Genomic DNA, 15,063 nt, shown 5'->3' with positions numbered 1-15,063 from the left:
AAGAAGAGCTGGATTAAAACTCTAACTCGGATCCTGGGCAAGTCACAGTTTCTGAGCTGAAATGAGATGACTGGAAGGTGCTTTTCATACCTCAAAGTGTGATTAAACTGATTATTCCTTTCTCTCGCATCCCCCTTCTCTTAGGTCTCTCTTTTGGCCAAAACTTCTTAGAGTCATGACAGCACAAGGGGTTAACTGAATGTGGGGCTTGTGTATACCTATTTTATATAGCTCTATACCTGAGGTCGGGTGAAAAAGGGGTTACCAAGTGCTCTAGAGTGTGTGCTTCTCAGCATCATCTGTGCTCTCCACTGATGGACAAGCCAGCTAAGTCCAAGTCCAAGAGGAATTCCCAAGATGGGCTGAAGTGCTCCAGATACTCCTGTTTGTGTAGGACACTATGCTCACTGCACTAAATCTTCAAAGAGCGCTGAGCCTCCTGATGAGATTTGTCACAACTCAGGAGCTGGGCTTGACTGACTATCTGCACAGGAAAAATTAAGGGAATGAACAATCTCTCCTGCCTAGAAAGAACCGGATTGATAATTAGGCCTGAAAAGCAGGTGGATAAATAAGAGTCTGTCTATCTGCATATGGAATAAACCAGAAGGCGCAATGACCTTCAGGAAAACGTAAAGCTTCTTTCATGACCCCAAACTTCTTCCAAAGGTCCATTGTTTTAATAGCAATATACTCCTTCCTGGTTGTATTGTACGGCTATAGAACACAGAACACGACAGTTATCAAAGAACCCAAAATGAATCACTGAGGGCAATGGAGAAATTTATGGTCAATGAGATGAGGCTGAAACGTAGACCCAGTGAGGACTGAAGGATTTCATCAGGGAAATAAATGTAGGTGGCCTGCTCATGGAACGAAGGGTGGGTGACAGATAGCTGGCCTTCCACTAGTATTCTCCTTCCAATGGAAAGGCCTCCAGCACAATGGGTGGCTCTTCTGTGGAGGACAGGCCAAATCTGTACCACTGAAAGGAAGAAGGAACCAAGGAGACCAGAGATCCACTAGAGCACCAGGGTTCCAACAGCTACTTCACTCCTGAGAAGAGTCTGGAGAAGTTCCTGAGGAACTGTTCCAAAGTCCCAGAAATAGGCACTCATTCCTTCTAAGTAGGTTAGACACTTGCTTAGGACAACTGGTAAAGGATGGAAGTGAACAATAGCTTATGGTTCTAAAGTGCTTTAAATACACTTCCCATTTAACCTTCACGATGATCCTGACATAGACAGGCCAATATTATACATTAAATTTCCAATTTAGCAACAAGCCTCCCCAAATAAACTAGGCTGGTGCTTAAACGATAAAGGTGCATAGAATCCATCCCTAGGTTAATGGCCTGGCTGGTTCACATGACGTTGGCATAGGCATTGTGAACCAGGGGTTTTCCTAGACCATAAAGGTCTTGGAATGAGTTTAAAGGAGGTAAACATTTTATGTGCACGTAACAGGTGAGGAGCTGAGGCAGAGGAGTTACATGCTTCGTTTAAGCTAGTAAATGACTTAAACCCAGGTCCTTCTAAACTCTAACACCAAATCCTCAAAAGATCAGGGAGAAAAAGCAGGTATGACAAAGAACTACATTCCAAGAAAGCCCCATGTCCTATCCATCCAATTCTGGAACCAGCTCCCTGTACCACCACAGTTCACATTTGTTTTGTCCACAACTCTGTCAATTTGTTTAAACCCAGATGCATGAGGTTTAAGCTATCTCTCACATGGGCAATTCCATCTGAAGGGCTGTTTTTGATGAACACATTCCCACTTTGCTATGCTCACAAATTATTCCTTTAGTGTTCTACAAATCGCCCGGATCTTTCTGAGCCTGTTTCTCCCATCAGTAAAATAAGGGAGCTGGAAGAAATATTTTTAAAAATTCCTTCTGGATAGAGCACTGGCCCTGGAGTCAGGAGTACCTGAGTTCAAATCTGGCCTCAGACACTTAACACTTACTAGCTGTGTGACCCTGGGCAAGTCACTTAACTTCAATTGCCTCACTTAAAAAAAAAAAATTCCCTTTAGAAAGCCATGTTCTAAAATCATAGGGCAACTATGAACCTCAAACTCACCAGCACTGTAGACCCATCCTTTTGGAAAACCAGAATATTTCTCCATCTCCTTCCAATCCCACATCTTTCCTAAACTCCCATTCTCCAGTATTTCAGAGCTCAGCAATAATCCTAACTTTCCATCCTCTCAATTCATACAACTTTATAATTCATAGATCAAAGAGAATCCCCAACTAGATTTTAAGATCCTTGGGGGAAGGAATGATCTTTGCATTTTTTCTTTGGGGGCTAGCATAGTGCTTTACACACAGTAGACATTTACAGGATCAGAGATTTAGAGCAGGAAGGGCCTTTAGAGGTCATTCATTTAGTCCCACATCATTTTACACGAGGAAACTGATGCCCAAAGAGAAATGATTTGCCCAAAGTTATAAATGTGGTAAATGGCAGAGCTATGATTGGAAGCCAATAGCTTCAATTAAACATAAAATATATTAGAAATATTTCCACTGGACCATGCTGCCAGTATTTGTTAACACTTTAAGTAAATGAGATCGAATGGGCTTCTTCATGATTGACTCAAGTCTGTGGTATAGATCAGATAATCTTGAGAGACTTTTCTTCTAATTCTCTCCTCATTCCTTCTGCCAGCAACTTAATACTCCTTTATTTTCACTTTTATGCTCTCGAATCACCTTTAAGGTTAGCTCCGTGTACCTATTATATTAAATTCCACCTCTCAGCTTTTTGTCTTCTGGACACCAGTAAAAGCCCCACTGATCCCTTTTTGGTTTCATGAACATTTCTAACCCTTGCAAGTAGACCGCAACATCCTTGAAGGCAGGGGGTGTTTCCTGGTAGCCCCTTTCTCCCCCAGTACAAAGCTGGACATGAAACACATGTCTAAGGAGTATGTGAACACAATCATCTGAACTTTCCTTCTCTCACCATCTCAAAGAGCAAGAACTTAACTACTGCTGCAGCCTCCAACCTCACACTTGAGCATAAAAGATACTTCATGTATTGAGATGTATTGAGATGTAGTGCTGGCTGGAATCTATAAGACCCTACAAAGACTCAAATCCTGAGCTGTGTTTGTGAAATGTTAGAGAATACCAAGTACTACAGTCACAAGCCCAGTCTTGGCATAACTTGTTTTGTTTTAAAATGACTGTTTATGGGCATTAACTGTTTTTGCTTTTGTATTCCTAGCACCTAGCATAGCACCTTCAAAAATTGTGGCAATTTACTGTTTATTGAATGGAATTCCATCTAATTCATTCAACACCTACCACTGTGCTCCACACAAAGAAGTTACTTAATACATGCTTGTTATAGGTGAACAGGATTTGCTTGGTAAGAACTTGCTTTATAAAAATACCTTCTCTGAAAAACACTTGTATAAAATAACAAATACCATTATGAAGGGTTGCTAAAACACACAAAGATAAAGGAAAAAAAGGATAGCCTCTGATCAAAGCAGGGATTTCCTAGTCTACAGGAAGATCTCCAAGGGGGAAATAGGGAAAAATCTTCAGCAGCAAGTACAAAGGAAGGAACACTTACTCCTTGTGCCACCCTTGGGTGAGTCGTTTACACTCCCTGGGTTTCAGTTTCTTCATCTGTAAAATAAGTTTGGGTAGATGACTTCTGAGGGACCTTTCACCTGCACACTTATAGCCCAAGGCCCCAAGAACCTAAGTCAAAGCAAAGTCTAACCCTCCTCACTCATCCTGAAGGATGGGCACAGCACAAAAGTGGCAGGAGGAGCATCAGAAGTGGAAAAGATTGCTATCATTCTCCAGCCCAATCTCTGATTTTACAAACGATATAAATGAGGCAATGTTAGAACAGGCTGAGGAGAAATAGAAGCAGATAACTCAGTCTATTGACTAAGTTAGGCTGGCTAGACAGTGGGGGTGGGGAGCTAGGGAGCTGGGCAGAAGAGACATGACTTCCCCAGCTGGTGGAGATCAGGATTTTGAAGAGCTTCCCAGTGTCCAAGAAATCCTTCCTGGCCCAACACCTCCAAAAATACTCATTGCTTGATTTCAAGAGTCTCCAAATTAGTACCTCCCTCCCCAAGGGAAAGGTCACAATCAATCCTTTACCCAGGGGGAAAAGGGATGTCTGTGGTTTATTTGGAGTTATAAACAGCTCATCTACAGACACAGGCAACTGAAAGGTGACAGTTTTTTCTTCTGTTCTACCCTATGTCTCGGGCCCCTAGAGAATCCACATCAGGTGAAGTTGCTGGCTGTAGCTGCTGCTCCTTGAGTTTCCTCACAGGCTCACAAGTTTCTCATTGAGAGCAATTTGTGACTGGGTTAGATTGGCAAGGTAGGTCACCATCAACAGGTCCTGGAGAAGAAAGACAATGTAATTAGAACGCAGAAAAAAGCAACAAGGCACAAGCATATTCTTTGTGAGGTGCTGTGAATGAGGACGGATGAGGAGGAGATGAGCCAGGAAGGATACTCGGGTGGGGAAGGGAGTCAAGAGGACTAAATGAAGAATAATCTGAATAAAGAAGTTTTCTGGGACAGCTCATGGGGCTGGAAACGTTCAATGGCAGCGAGTAAGGTTAATAATAGGAATGTTTCCAGCGAGTAAGTTCTGTTCCCCTATTTATCCTGAGAAAGGGAGGAGGAACTTAAGGACAATCACATTCCTGAAACTACAGACCCCCAAGGAACCTCAGGACCTAAGAAGCAGGGCTGAATGTAAAAGGAAATAATGCTTCTTTGATGTGACCCAAACAAGTACCAGCTTGGTGGGGCGAATCAAATTAACAAGGCCAGAAGGGCTGGCCTTGGATGTCGGACCCAATGCCACTCAACCCCTTGCTCAAGGAGGAAGAAGGAGGTAGAAGAGGAAGAAAAGGGAACAAAAGGGCTCGAGCTATGGGGAAACCAGGGAGGGAATGGAGCCTTCTAGACGGTAACTAGCCTATAAACTCCCCAAACCCTTTGTTTTCACTGCTTGGGTTCGGCCCCTGAGCACAGGGTATCACACTGTAGTTCACTGGCATTTAGAGGTCTGAACAGAATTGTTCCCAGGTCTTATTTTGGCTTATGGGGCTGCTTCAGGTCAGAGTAAGGACGGCAGAGACTACTCTCATTGCCCTTCTTTAAGCAGTCACCTCTTTGCCCCGTTATAAACATTTCCACCAAGGTGACTAAGAACAGGTAGGCCACAAGATTCAGGGGTAGTTCTTACATTGATGTTGCTGTTCAGCATGGCCTCGAAGTCCTCAGGGGCAATTTTGGGAACTTGGTTAACCAGGCCCATCAGGAAGCGGCCCACGGTGTTGTCAGCAGACACCTTTCCAGACTGAATACCCAAAATGAGATTTGATTATAACAGGAGTTAACTCAGATGGCCTGCCCCACCCCCCTTCCCACGATGTTATTCTCTGACCAGCATGTCCTTGGAGCACCCTAGATCTCACCATCACCCCTCATTTTCTCTCCTTTCCCCCTCTCCCCCTTACCAGCACGTCCTCAGCATACTGCAACACTGTGCTTAAAGCATCCTGTATCCGGGCTGATGCTCCACCAACTTGCTGCAGATCACTTGAAAGGCCAATCACACGGTTGGGGCTGAAACATGTCTTCATGATCAGGTCAACTATGAGTCAGGGGGAAGGAAATGTTGAGCTAGATCTGAGGCTACCAAAAGGATCCCCTTCTTCTTCCAACTAGCCTCCCCCCCCCCATAACATTCTACAGGAAAATGGGAGCACAGAATTCCAGCCTCCATGAAAACATAGCCAAGCCCAGAACTCAAAGACAGTTACTAGCAATGGAGGGCAGACGGCAACTGCAAGGCAAGTGAGGAGGAGCCTGAATGGCTCTGCAGAGTCCACCACCACGAAGGAACCACAGGACATCCACCAGACAAGCCTGGGGCTTGCGTCTGAATGGTTTGTATTTTGGGTCCTTTGGTGTGATCTACAGCAGAAGCCATGGGGAATGTTAAGTATGGGATAAAATGAGGAAGGTCTAAATAAGAGGAGAAGGAGGAGGAGGAGAAGAGGAGGAGGAAGAAGAAAAAGAAGAAGGAGAAGAGGAAGAGGAGGAGGAAAAAGAGGAAGAAAAGGGAACAAAAGGGCTTCCTAGTAGAGGCTGGGGTGGGAAAGTCTCTCTTTAGGGCAGGCCAGTTACACAATGATGGAGAAGCAGCAGCAAATCTGTGAAATGAAATCACTGCTATTTTCAGTCAGATGCTTGACTCAGGGGCCACCCGCTGAGGGAGGGTTTAGACAGAGCCACTGTGGGTCTTATTCAAGGACAACTGCTTGTCCCTCTCTCGAAGCCCATCTCAAGGACCTGCTGGGCCAGCTCCGGGCTCCCCAGACAGGTAACAGATCAAGCACCTCTGTGCCTGTTACAGACCCTCTGTCCACACATCCAAGGGGTCTACAGGGGCAGCAGAAGGAAGGTTACTCACTTCCAATTCGCTCAGTATCATAGTAGACATATTTCACTGTCAGGGGAGTGAACATCACTCCCATGGTCTTCCCAGGAACGCCCATGGAAGCACTGGGAAGAGAGGACATCAACACCATCAATAGCTGCTGAACTTAGTTGAATAGCTCCCATAGCCACAGCAGGACCATAGGGGCCCCCAGCAGCACCAGAGTCATTCCGAAGCTAGGACAGAGAACACCCTGAAGGTGTAAGCGCGTCTGCAGTAGCAGCCGAGATTTCCCTGCCAAGGCTCAAAGAAACATTTTTGGACACATTTCAACACATCAGACCTGTTGTGACATCTTCCCTTTGAGACTATGTTGCTATGAATGGCTCAGGGCAAGGAAGTCTATCTTCCCCATCTCTTCCCTGAGCCTCCACCAACCTCCAGGACAGCCAAATGTGAAGTAACAGGCCTGCTCACATTATCAGGATGAGCAGGGACTCATCACCATCAGGCCTTATGTTCTGCCCTGCCCCTGAGGCCTCTACAACCTTGGGAACTGTCCTATGACCTGTCCTTTCCATCCACCCACCCCAGAGAGGGGGCTCCCTGAGCAAAGGCTGTCCAGTCTTGTCCGTCTGTATCCTCAGAATTCAGCGCAGTGCTTGGGACACAGTAAATGCTTTTTAATTCGATCATTCAAGGAGCCGTTTAGCAGAGCCTGGGGAGCAGGAGAGATACTGATGGCCACACAGACAACTGTTTGTGCAAGCCTGGAAGGGTTTCTAAGACCTGGATGACAGGTCAGGAGCCAGTTCAAGAGCAGGTGTGTGTCTGATGCACAAAGATCACATCTATGACTGTCAGGACTCTTTCCCAGTTGGCTCCTGGTCCTTCCCAGCAGCACACCTGACATAGGCTTTGATGCTCATTCGTCCATTCTGGAGGCTGGTGTCCACGGTGAGATGAATGGGGCTGTGAGCCTCCCGGCTGTAATACTCATGAATCAGCACCGAGTGCTCTGTGATGTCATGGCCTGTGGCATACCTGGAAAATAGGACACGATAGGACTGAACAATTCAACAAGCACATATTAGGCACCTATGGAGTGCCAGATGTTAGTGGGTAACGAATGGTGGAAGGAACTTAAAATGTTATCTAGTTCAACCCCCTCATTCTATGGATGAGCAACCTGTGGCACACAGCATATAGTAGATACTTAATAAATGGTTGTTGAGTAATTGATCTTGTAAGGAAATTGTCCCCAATTTTAACTTTATCCCATGAGAGGAAGAGTACAGAGCTGGGCCTGGGACATTAGAGGAAAATAGCTGTCCCAAAGGCAGTATGCTTATTACCAGTATTTCACCAACTAGTACTGAAAGACTTTCCATCTTGCCCTGCCCTGCCCTGCCCCAATCTGAAGCCTGACTTACCAGCCCAGAATAAGCTCACTTGGAGAGACTTTCTTGTGTAATTCATACATATTCTTAGCAAATTCCATGTCCACAGCAACCTGTAGAAGAGAATATGAAATTCCTGGTTAAAACCCAAGCAAGTGATCGCTGGGTGATGAAACTTGGGATGCCTAAAAAGCATTCTCTGTCCCGTAAATGGTCATTTCAGGCTCAGGACAAAAAGCAACCAATCTGACTAGTCTTAGCTCTAACCTTTGTTCTGCTGCAGGGGAAGTAAAGGTGGTTCCTAGGGCACCCAGGCCATATCCAGCTGATGTGGAACAAGAACAGCCCCAATTATGCACCATGCCCAAATTCCCACTCACCTCATCCTCAGACTCATTGTGTGGCACTGAAAAGCAGTTGGTGACTTCTACTGAGTGTTTGTCAATTGTTCCTACAAGACAAAGAAAACCAGGAATATGTCAACCCAAGCGTTCAATAAACCTACAGCTTTGAGGATCACACTGAGCACCTGCTTTGTGCCAGTCCTGTGTTAAATACCAAGGGGGGTAAAGGGTTATAAAGCCAAGATCCTGGCTCTAAGGAGCTTATGGTCTATTTGAGAAGGTAAGAGGATGCCATAATAAGAATAGTTAGCATTCACATGGCACTTTAAGGTCTGCTAAGTGCTTTGCATAGGCTATCTCATTTTATTCTCATATTGCTCTAAGAAGGGGCCATTATTATGCCAATTTGTTGATAAGGAAACTGAAGCTGAGAAAGGCTAATGAACTGCCCAGAGTCACAAATAAGTACCTGAGCAAGATTTCAACTCAGGTCTTGCTGACTCCAAGTCCAGCCATCGTGAAAAGAACTAGCAGTTACAGAAGCATATTATCAAAAATGAAGGTACTTTATTTTGTGTAGAGCTATGCCCTGGTGGTGGGTGAAATTCCCATTCTGATCTTTCTGGATTTGACTCCACAGTTGGAATTTTTTTTTGACTGTGCATCCTTTTATTTTTTGGTGAGGCAACTAGGGTTAAGTGACTTGCCCAGGGTCACACAGCTAGTAAGTCTGAGGCCAGATTCGAACTCAGGTACTCCTGACTCCAGGGCCGGTGCTCTATCCACTGGGCCACCTAGCTGCCCTGTGACTGTGCATCCTTATCAATAAAAACATTTTATAGTACATTTCCCCAATATGTATATATTTACTTATGTTATTTACACAGACAAGAATAATCGTGTATATTTTAAAACACAAAACCTATTTTAACAGGACAGTGATGTGGTAAGAAATTATGTTTTAAGAAAATCACTTTGGCAGCCACATGGAAGACAGATCAGAGAGGGGAACGACCAAGCAAAGTGGCCAATTAGGAAACTGTTGTAGCTTCTGTAAGGGCGGGTGGGCTTGAAGGATGTGGAAATAAAAATGATAAGATGAGTTGAAGACGACACTGAGCGGCTGCTCTGGGTGGCTGCAAAGACGGTGGTGCTCATGACAGTGACTGTGGAGCTTGGAAGAGGGCGATGTTATGAGATCGTGATCCGTCACAACTCACCCACACCTCCTCATCTCACCGTGCCACCCAAGTGAAGAGGGGAAATTGGCCCGGAGCCCGCCCTCTGAGAGGGGCATCTCTGCCCGAAAGGAGGGGGCGGAGGAGCGGTCCTGCTGAGCCCGCTGTTGAACTGAACTGACTAATGACAAATTCCTTGGGATCAGGTCCCCATTTGAACCCACCGATCTAAACTTTGGTCTCTGGAGGGACGCCGTCTCCCCTGGGTTTGTGAGGACACGAACGTTTAGGAAAAGGGGCGTCTCTGCCACGGTGAATCCCTGGGGGGTGGAGGCAGGTAATTAGACACAGGGCCAGGGCTCGCTAACAGCTGTTCTTCGGGTCCACTCCCTCGACAGTTTCAGCGTTAGCTGACTAGGGGCTATGCACGTGCCGACCATTACGAAGGAAGCGCTGGGCTGGAGAGGATGCAGGGGGAGACTCTCCGGGGAGGACGGGCCCGCTTACCCAGCAGGGTGCCGATGACGCGGCCCGCACCCTCGTTGCGACGCTCGTAGCTGTCCACGATGGAGGCGAGGATGACCGGGTGCAGCCGGACCACGCGGCCGCCAGGGAACGGCCCGGGAAGCCCGGGCCCCAGCGGGGCCGGCGCCGGGGTCGGGGCAGCCGGGGGAGGCGCCGACGCCGGGGCCTGCCCCTGGGCCTGTGGCGGGGCCGCGGCGGGAGCTGGGGCGGAGACCGGGGCGGGATCCGGGGCAGACGCCGGGGTCGGGGTCGGGGCCGGGGTTGAAGTTGGGGAAGAACCCGAGGCGGCCGTCACAGCCGCCATGTTGCCGAAGAGCGAAAGGAAGGAAGGAGAGGCGGAAGTGAGGATGGAAGGCAGATCCAAGGCAGGGGAGCCTCGCTATTGGTCTAGCCTCAGACACGAATCTTCCTCCTCGGCGCTTATTGGCTACGAATCACTCTCAGGAAACGAAGGCACCTCGCTTGACTCGGCCGGTCGCTGAGCACAAGAACTTCCGGTTCTCTCCTCGATTCCGTCGAGAATTTGTGCGCCCGGATTTGTGTCTCGTCCGGGAGAGTTCCGGGGCATACGGGGCCGGGAGCTAGCGAATTGTAACATGCCAATTTGTTTTCTTGACAAACAAAGCTCAAGGACCACGAATTGAAGCCCCAGTGTGGCCCCTACGTTTTTTCATTTTCCGGAAAAGTTATGAAGTTTCAGTGCTTTCCCAGAGAGGCTTTTGCTTACATTGACTGAACAGATACTTATTAAGCGCCTACTGTATGCAAATCATTGTTAGTATGAAAGTACAGAATGGAGAAATCGGTGTCAAAACAATTACCTACTTCTAGATGGGCACACTTGACCCTTACCATGAGGATCTGCAAAGAAGAGTTAGGGTGAGGGTTAGGGTTTGAGTGAAATTACGGTTAGGAGACCAGCTTCCAGTTCCTAAAAGAAACTGATTTGAAAGAATGGCTTCAGGCATCAGCTATAGGTATTCCCCAGCAATATAAATACATAAATATATTGGACAATCAATTGATTAAATTTGAGCAGGAGACTAGGATAGATGTAGGCAAGGAAAATACGGCATTGTACACTTGACACTAGCTGTGTGACCCTGGGCAAGTCACTTAACCCTCATTGCCCCACAGATGGATGGATGGATGGATGGATAAATAAACGAATAAATAAATAAAAATAAACAAATAGATAAATGAATGAATAAGTAAATAAATAATTGAATAAATGAGTGAATGAATGCTGCATTGTGATAGTAAAAATTCTAGGAATTAAGGGAAGAGGCATCTAATCTGCCATCCTGCTAATTGTGCAAAGGACAAGGATATCCTCAGCTGAAGGAATCTTTGTGTTTTATCCCCTACCCCCCATAACTGCCCCCCCTCCAATAGCTGGGGTTGATAAGAAAGCTGTCATGAGATTTACTACCATAGTTCTTAACTTTTCAATCTGCTGGACTTCGTAGTCCAAACTTAGTGTAATTATTGTAGAATTATCGACCTCACTAATTTTTCCTCCTCTAACAGAGTAATCAGTAGTAGTTCACTTTTTTTTTTTAACGGGGCAATGAGGGTTAAGTGACTTGCCCAAGGTCATATAGCTGGTAAGTGTCAAGTGTCTGAGGCTGAATTTGAACTCAGGTCCTCCTGAATCCAGGGCTGGTGCTTTATACACTTCACCACCTAGCTGCCCCCAGTAGTAGTTTACTTTTACTTGGAAAGGAATCCCATAGCTGATTATGAATCAGCAGGTAATTTGGACTCTTTCATATTGCCATGTTTTGGTAAGCAAAGAAGTGAAGGAGGTTTCCTTTCCTAAGGTACCCCTCCATTGATGATGTAGTATAGTTACAGTGAGAATAACTTTTTTTTTTTTGGTGGGGTAATGAGGGTTAAGGGACTTGCCCAGGGTCACTTAGCTAGTAAGTGTCAAGTGTGTGAGGCCAGATTTGAACTCAGGTCCTCCTGAATCCACCTAGTTGCCCCAAGAATAACTTTTAATACCTTAATAAGAGAGTAGATAGAAGCTTGTCAACTTTACACAAGTAACTTCATTTTGTTTTTATATACACACACATACACACTCATATGCATATATGTAAGACTGTACCATACTTATTTCTGCCTGTAATTTGTTTCTCTGAGGGAAAATAACATCTTCTTTCATATGTCCAAGTCTTTCCATGTTTTCCCAAGTCAACCAACTCATCATTCGCTTCACCATAGCAAAATTACAACCCGATAACATCTTATCTGAGAGATTGTCTATGAAAAATTTCCCCCAGATTTTCTGCATTCCTTCTATTCTTGGCTATTTGTGTTTATCTATATCAGAGAATGTTGGTTTAAAATAATTGAAATGATCCATTTTACACTTCCACAATGCTCTCAGCTTATAATACAGTATAAGGTCTGACACTGCTGGATCTCCTGAGGTGATGTTCTGTCTTTTTTTGTGGGGGAAATTTGGAGGGTCAAAAGTTTTCCGACCAGCTCTGCCATCTTCTCAGAATCCTCTCCTATGTGTGTGCTCTTAAACACCTAAGAAATACATGGACCCTCTGATAAAATAGACCATTAATGAGAAAATTATATAAACCACTTCATCAGTATTTTATGTGAAAAAATACCAATCAAATTATGTGGCAAACAATTTAGGATAGAGGCAGCTAGGTGGTGCAGTGGATATAGATATAAATATATAATACATATATATATATATGTGTGTGTGTGTATACATGTATGTGCATGTGTATGGCATAATAGGCAAACTTATTACCCTCATACATGCATGTATATATGCGTACATGCACATATATACATACATACATACATACATACATACATACATACATACATACATACATACATACATATTTGTTGTTGTTGTTTACCCTTCATTCCCAAAAGAGGACCATGGTATTAGGGAGGTGGTTTCATGACTTGCAATGAAATGGATTGAAGTGAGGGAGGGCTGTGAAAAGTCACCAGCCTCACTCTTTCCTCCAGAGCCACCTGGGTCCAGTGGCAAGATATAGATCAGGACGACTGGAAATGGCCCTGGGTGCAGTGGGAGACCTTGACCTTTTAAGCTAAGGCCTTTCACTGGTCTCAGTTTGCCTAAGTCAATGCCCATTCAGTGATTAAGGCTAAGTAAGTAAGAAGGAAAAGAAAGGTCTATTTTACCTAGTCCAAAAAAAAAAAAAGAAAAGAAAAGATAGATAAAAGGAAGTAGGGAAGAAGACTCTCAGGGTTTCTAGTCAACAGAGATACAATTTCTATTTAGGCCCACTCTGAGCCATCAAAAGGCCAAACAATGGCAAAATGAGGCCTGGGTTGGGACCTATTGGGACCTATTGTTGACCAATCAATGAAGGCCAGAGTTATTTAGGTTTAAGGAGTGCTCCTTAGAAGACATTTTGGAGATAAAGCCCAAGAAATCTTGTAAGGCTTCTGTAGAGCAGGTAAGGGTATAATTCCCTATATGGAAAGAGGGATAGAAAGGAAAAGAAAGGAAAGGGAAGGGGAGGAGAGAGGAAGGAAGGAGGGAAGGGGATGGGAGAGGAGGGAAGAAAAAAAGGAAAGGAAGAAGTTTCACTGCCCAACTGGAGTATGTATGTATAAACTACTGGAGGCCACAGACATCAGATGAGTCCCAAACTGACTGGATTCCTTGCACTTGAGATACAAACATCCCTATGTTCCAAGTGAGGGCACTGCCAAATAATTTATTGATGGAGACTTGACAGATGACCTGAGAGGGAGACACCTGACTTTTCCTGGACAGAGAAGGACGTCATTGTATTTTCAATCATAAACAAGTTCAATGTTTGTGAATCATCCCCTAGAATCTGTTCCCTTCACTAAGTAATCCAATCAAGATTTATATTTCCAAGTGGGAAGGGTGACTCAGGACCCTCTGGTCTAAACCCTTTAGTTCAACATGACCTATGTGCCAAAGCCTTGAAACCAGGCTCATAAATTCATACCAGCACGCAGGAGCAAATTCATCTTAGTGTTCTCTGTACTTGAACTATGATTGGAATTCCAGCATGTTGGGTGTGAGAGAATAAGTAGTGTGATGTTGAAGCTTCCTTGATCCAGACATAGTTTCCTTCCCCCATGCAAGCAGATTGCCCCCAGCATCCTTGTTTCAGTCCAAAAAGGGTCCCAACTGAATATAATAGAGGCCTCTCTGACTTGGTGGAGGTCTAAGACCCTTATGACTAACTAGATACATTTCCAGATAGAGATGGGGGGGGGGGCATATCCAGAGAAAATAATGTCACTGTATACTTGCTGTGTTAGGGCAAAGTAAACCCTCTTTGTTAAATGTTCAGTGACTAAGAAGTGCCTTACTTTCTCCTGTCATCAAACCTGAACTAAGAGAGCACTTGCTTTGAAGCTGCATTTACAATATTGGAGCAAATCCACCTGTGTTTGGGATATGGCCCAAGGAGGGGCCTATGGCCTATCTGAGGTACTATCATTACTGCCCATGGTTATGAGAATGAAGGAATTTGAGGTACTAGGTGTTTAAAGAGGCAGGAATTGTAGGGGTGGTGGTAGTAGAAAGAAGCCTGTAATCCAAGGGCTAATTTTGTTGGAAAAGATCCATTGTGGCTTGGTGGTCAGTTGTTCTTTGTGCTCAAAGAGGACTAAAAAGACATCATTATGTTGGAGTCAAACTATAGTGTATCTGACTGTGGCTGAGAAGACCATATGAGTTCAGAAGACTCTCCCACAGGTCAGGCACAAATAGTACATATGAACATTTGGAGGAGAGATGTCTAAATTTGTGCATCTCATTTCTTTTGGACTACTGAAATTTTGCTTTGCTCATAAAGTACAGAACCTTCTGTGATGAGGGCATGCCATGCTGAATGGTCCTGTGACAGTATCTCCTATATCTCACAATGGATCCCAACGTTCTTGAGAGAGACCTTGAGAGTGTCCCTGTATTGCTTCTTCTGACCTCCACGTAATCACTTGCCTCATTCGAATTTTCCATAAAAAAAATCTTTTAGGAAAGCATATGTTTGGCATTCAAATAATGTGGCCAGCCCATTGGATTTGTACTCTCTGAAACAGAGTTTGAATGCTTTCCAGTTCAGCTTTAGAAAGGGCTTCAGTGTCTAGTACCTTATCTTGTGAGGTGATCTTCAGAATC

The 15,063-nt window shown here is 44.9% G+C and overlaps 1 protein-coding gene across 1 annotated transcript; it reads right to left on the bottom strand.

Annotated features, from left to right (window-relative positions):
• Positions 1-4,073: 4,073 nt before the first annotated feature.
• On the bottom strand, positions 4,074-10,223 carry EIF3F (eukaryotic translation initiation factor 3 subunit F). Its single transcript, XM_043971088.1, has 8 exons — positions 9,873-10,223; positions 8,224-8,294; positions 7,877-7,956; positions 7,350-7,487; positions 6,477-6,568; positions 5,518-5,654; positions 5,244-5,357; positions 4,074-4,385 (listed from the first exon to the last, which is right to left on the bottom strand). Exons 1-8 carry the CDS (start codon positions 10,192-10,194, stop codon positions 4,308-4,310), a joined length of 1,032 nt encoding a protein of 343 aa, XP_043827023.1. The 5' UTR covers positions 10,195-10,223; the 3' UTR covers positions 4,074-4,307.
• Between the last annotated feature and the right edge of the window lie 4,840 nt (positions 10,224-15,063).

Source organism: Dromiciops gliroides, chromosome 6, assembly GCF_019393635.1.
Source record: "Dromiciops gliroides isolate mDroGli1 chromosome 6, mDroGli1.pri, whole genome shotgun sequence".
Classification (NCBI taxonomy): domain Eukaryota; kingdom Metazoa; phylum Chordata; class Mammalia; order Microbiotheria; family Microbiotheriidae; genus Dromiciops; species Dromiciops gliroides.
This window is presented reverse-complemented; position numbering and strand designations above follow the sequence as displayed.

What these genes read in the sequence shown, in the direction of transcription:
- EIF3F (XM_043971088.1), bottom strand. Translation starts at nt 10,194, where the DNA reads ATGGCGGCTGTGACGGCCGCCTCGGGTTCTTCCCCAACTTCAACCCCG. An exon ending in AGCATCAAAGCCTATGTCAG is followed by an intron (nt 6,569 to 7,349) that starts GTGTGCTGCTGG and finishes CTCTCTTCCCAG; the next exon opens with TGCTTCCATGGGCGTTCCTG. An exon ending in AGTATGCTGAGGACGTGCTG is followed by an intron (nt 5,358 to 5,517) that starts GTAAGGGGGAGA and finishes TTGGGTATTCAG; the next exon opens with TCTGGAAAGGTGTCTGCTGA.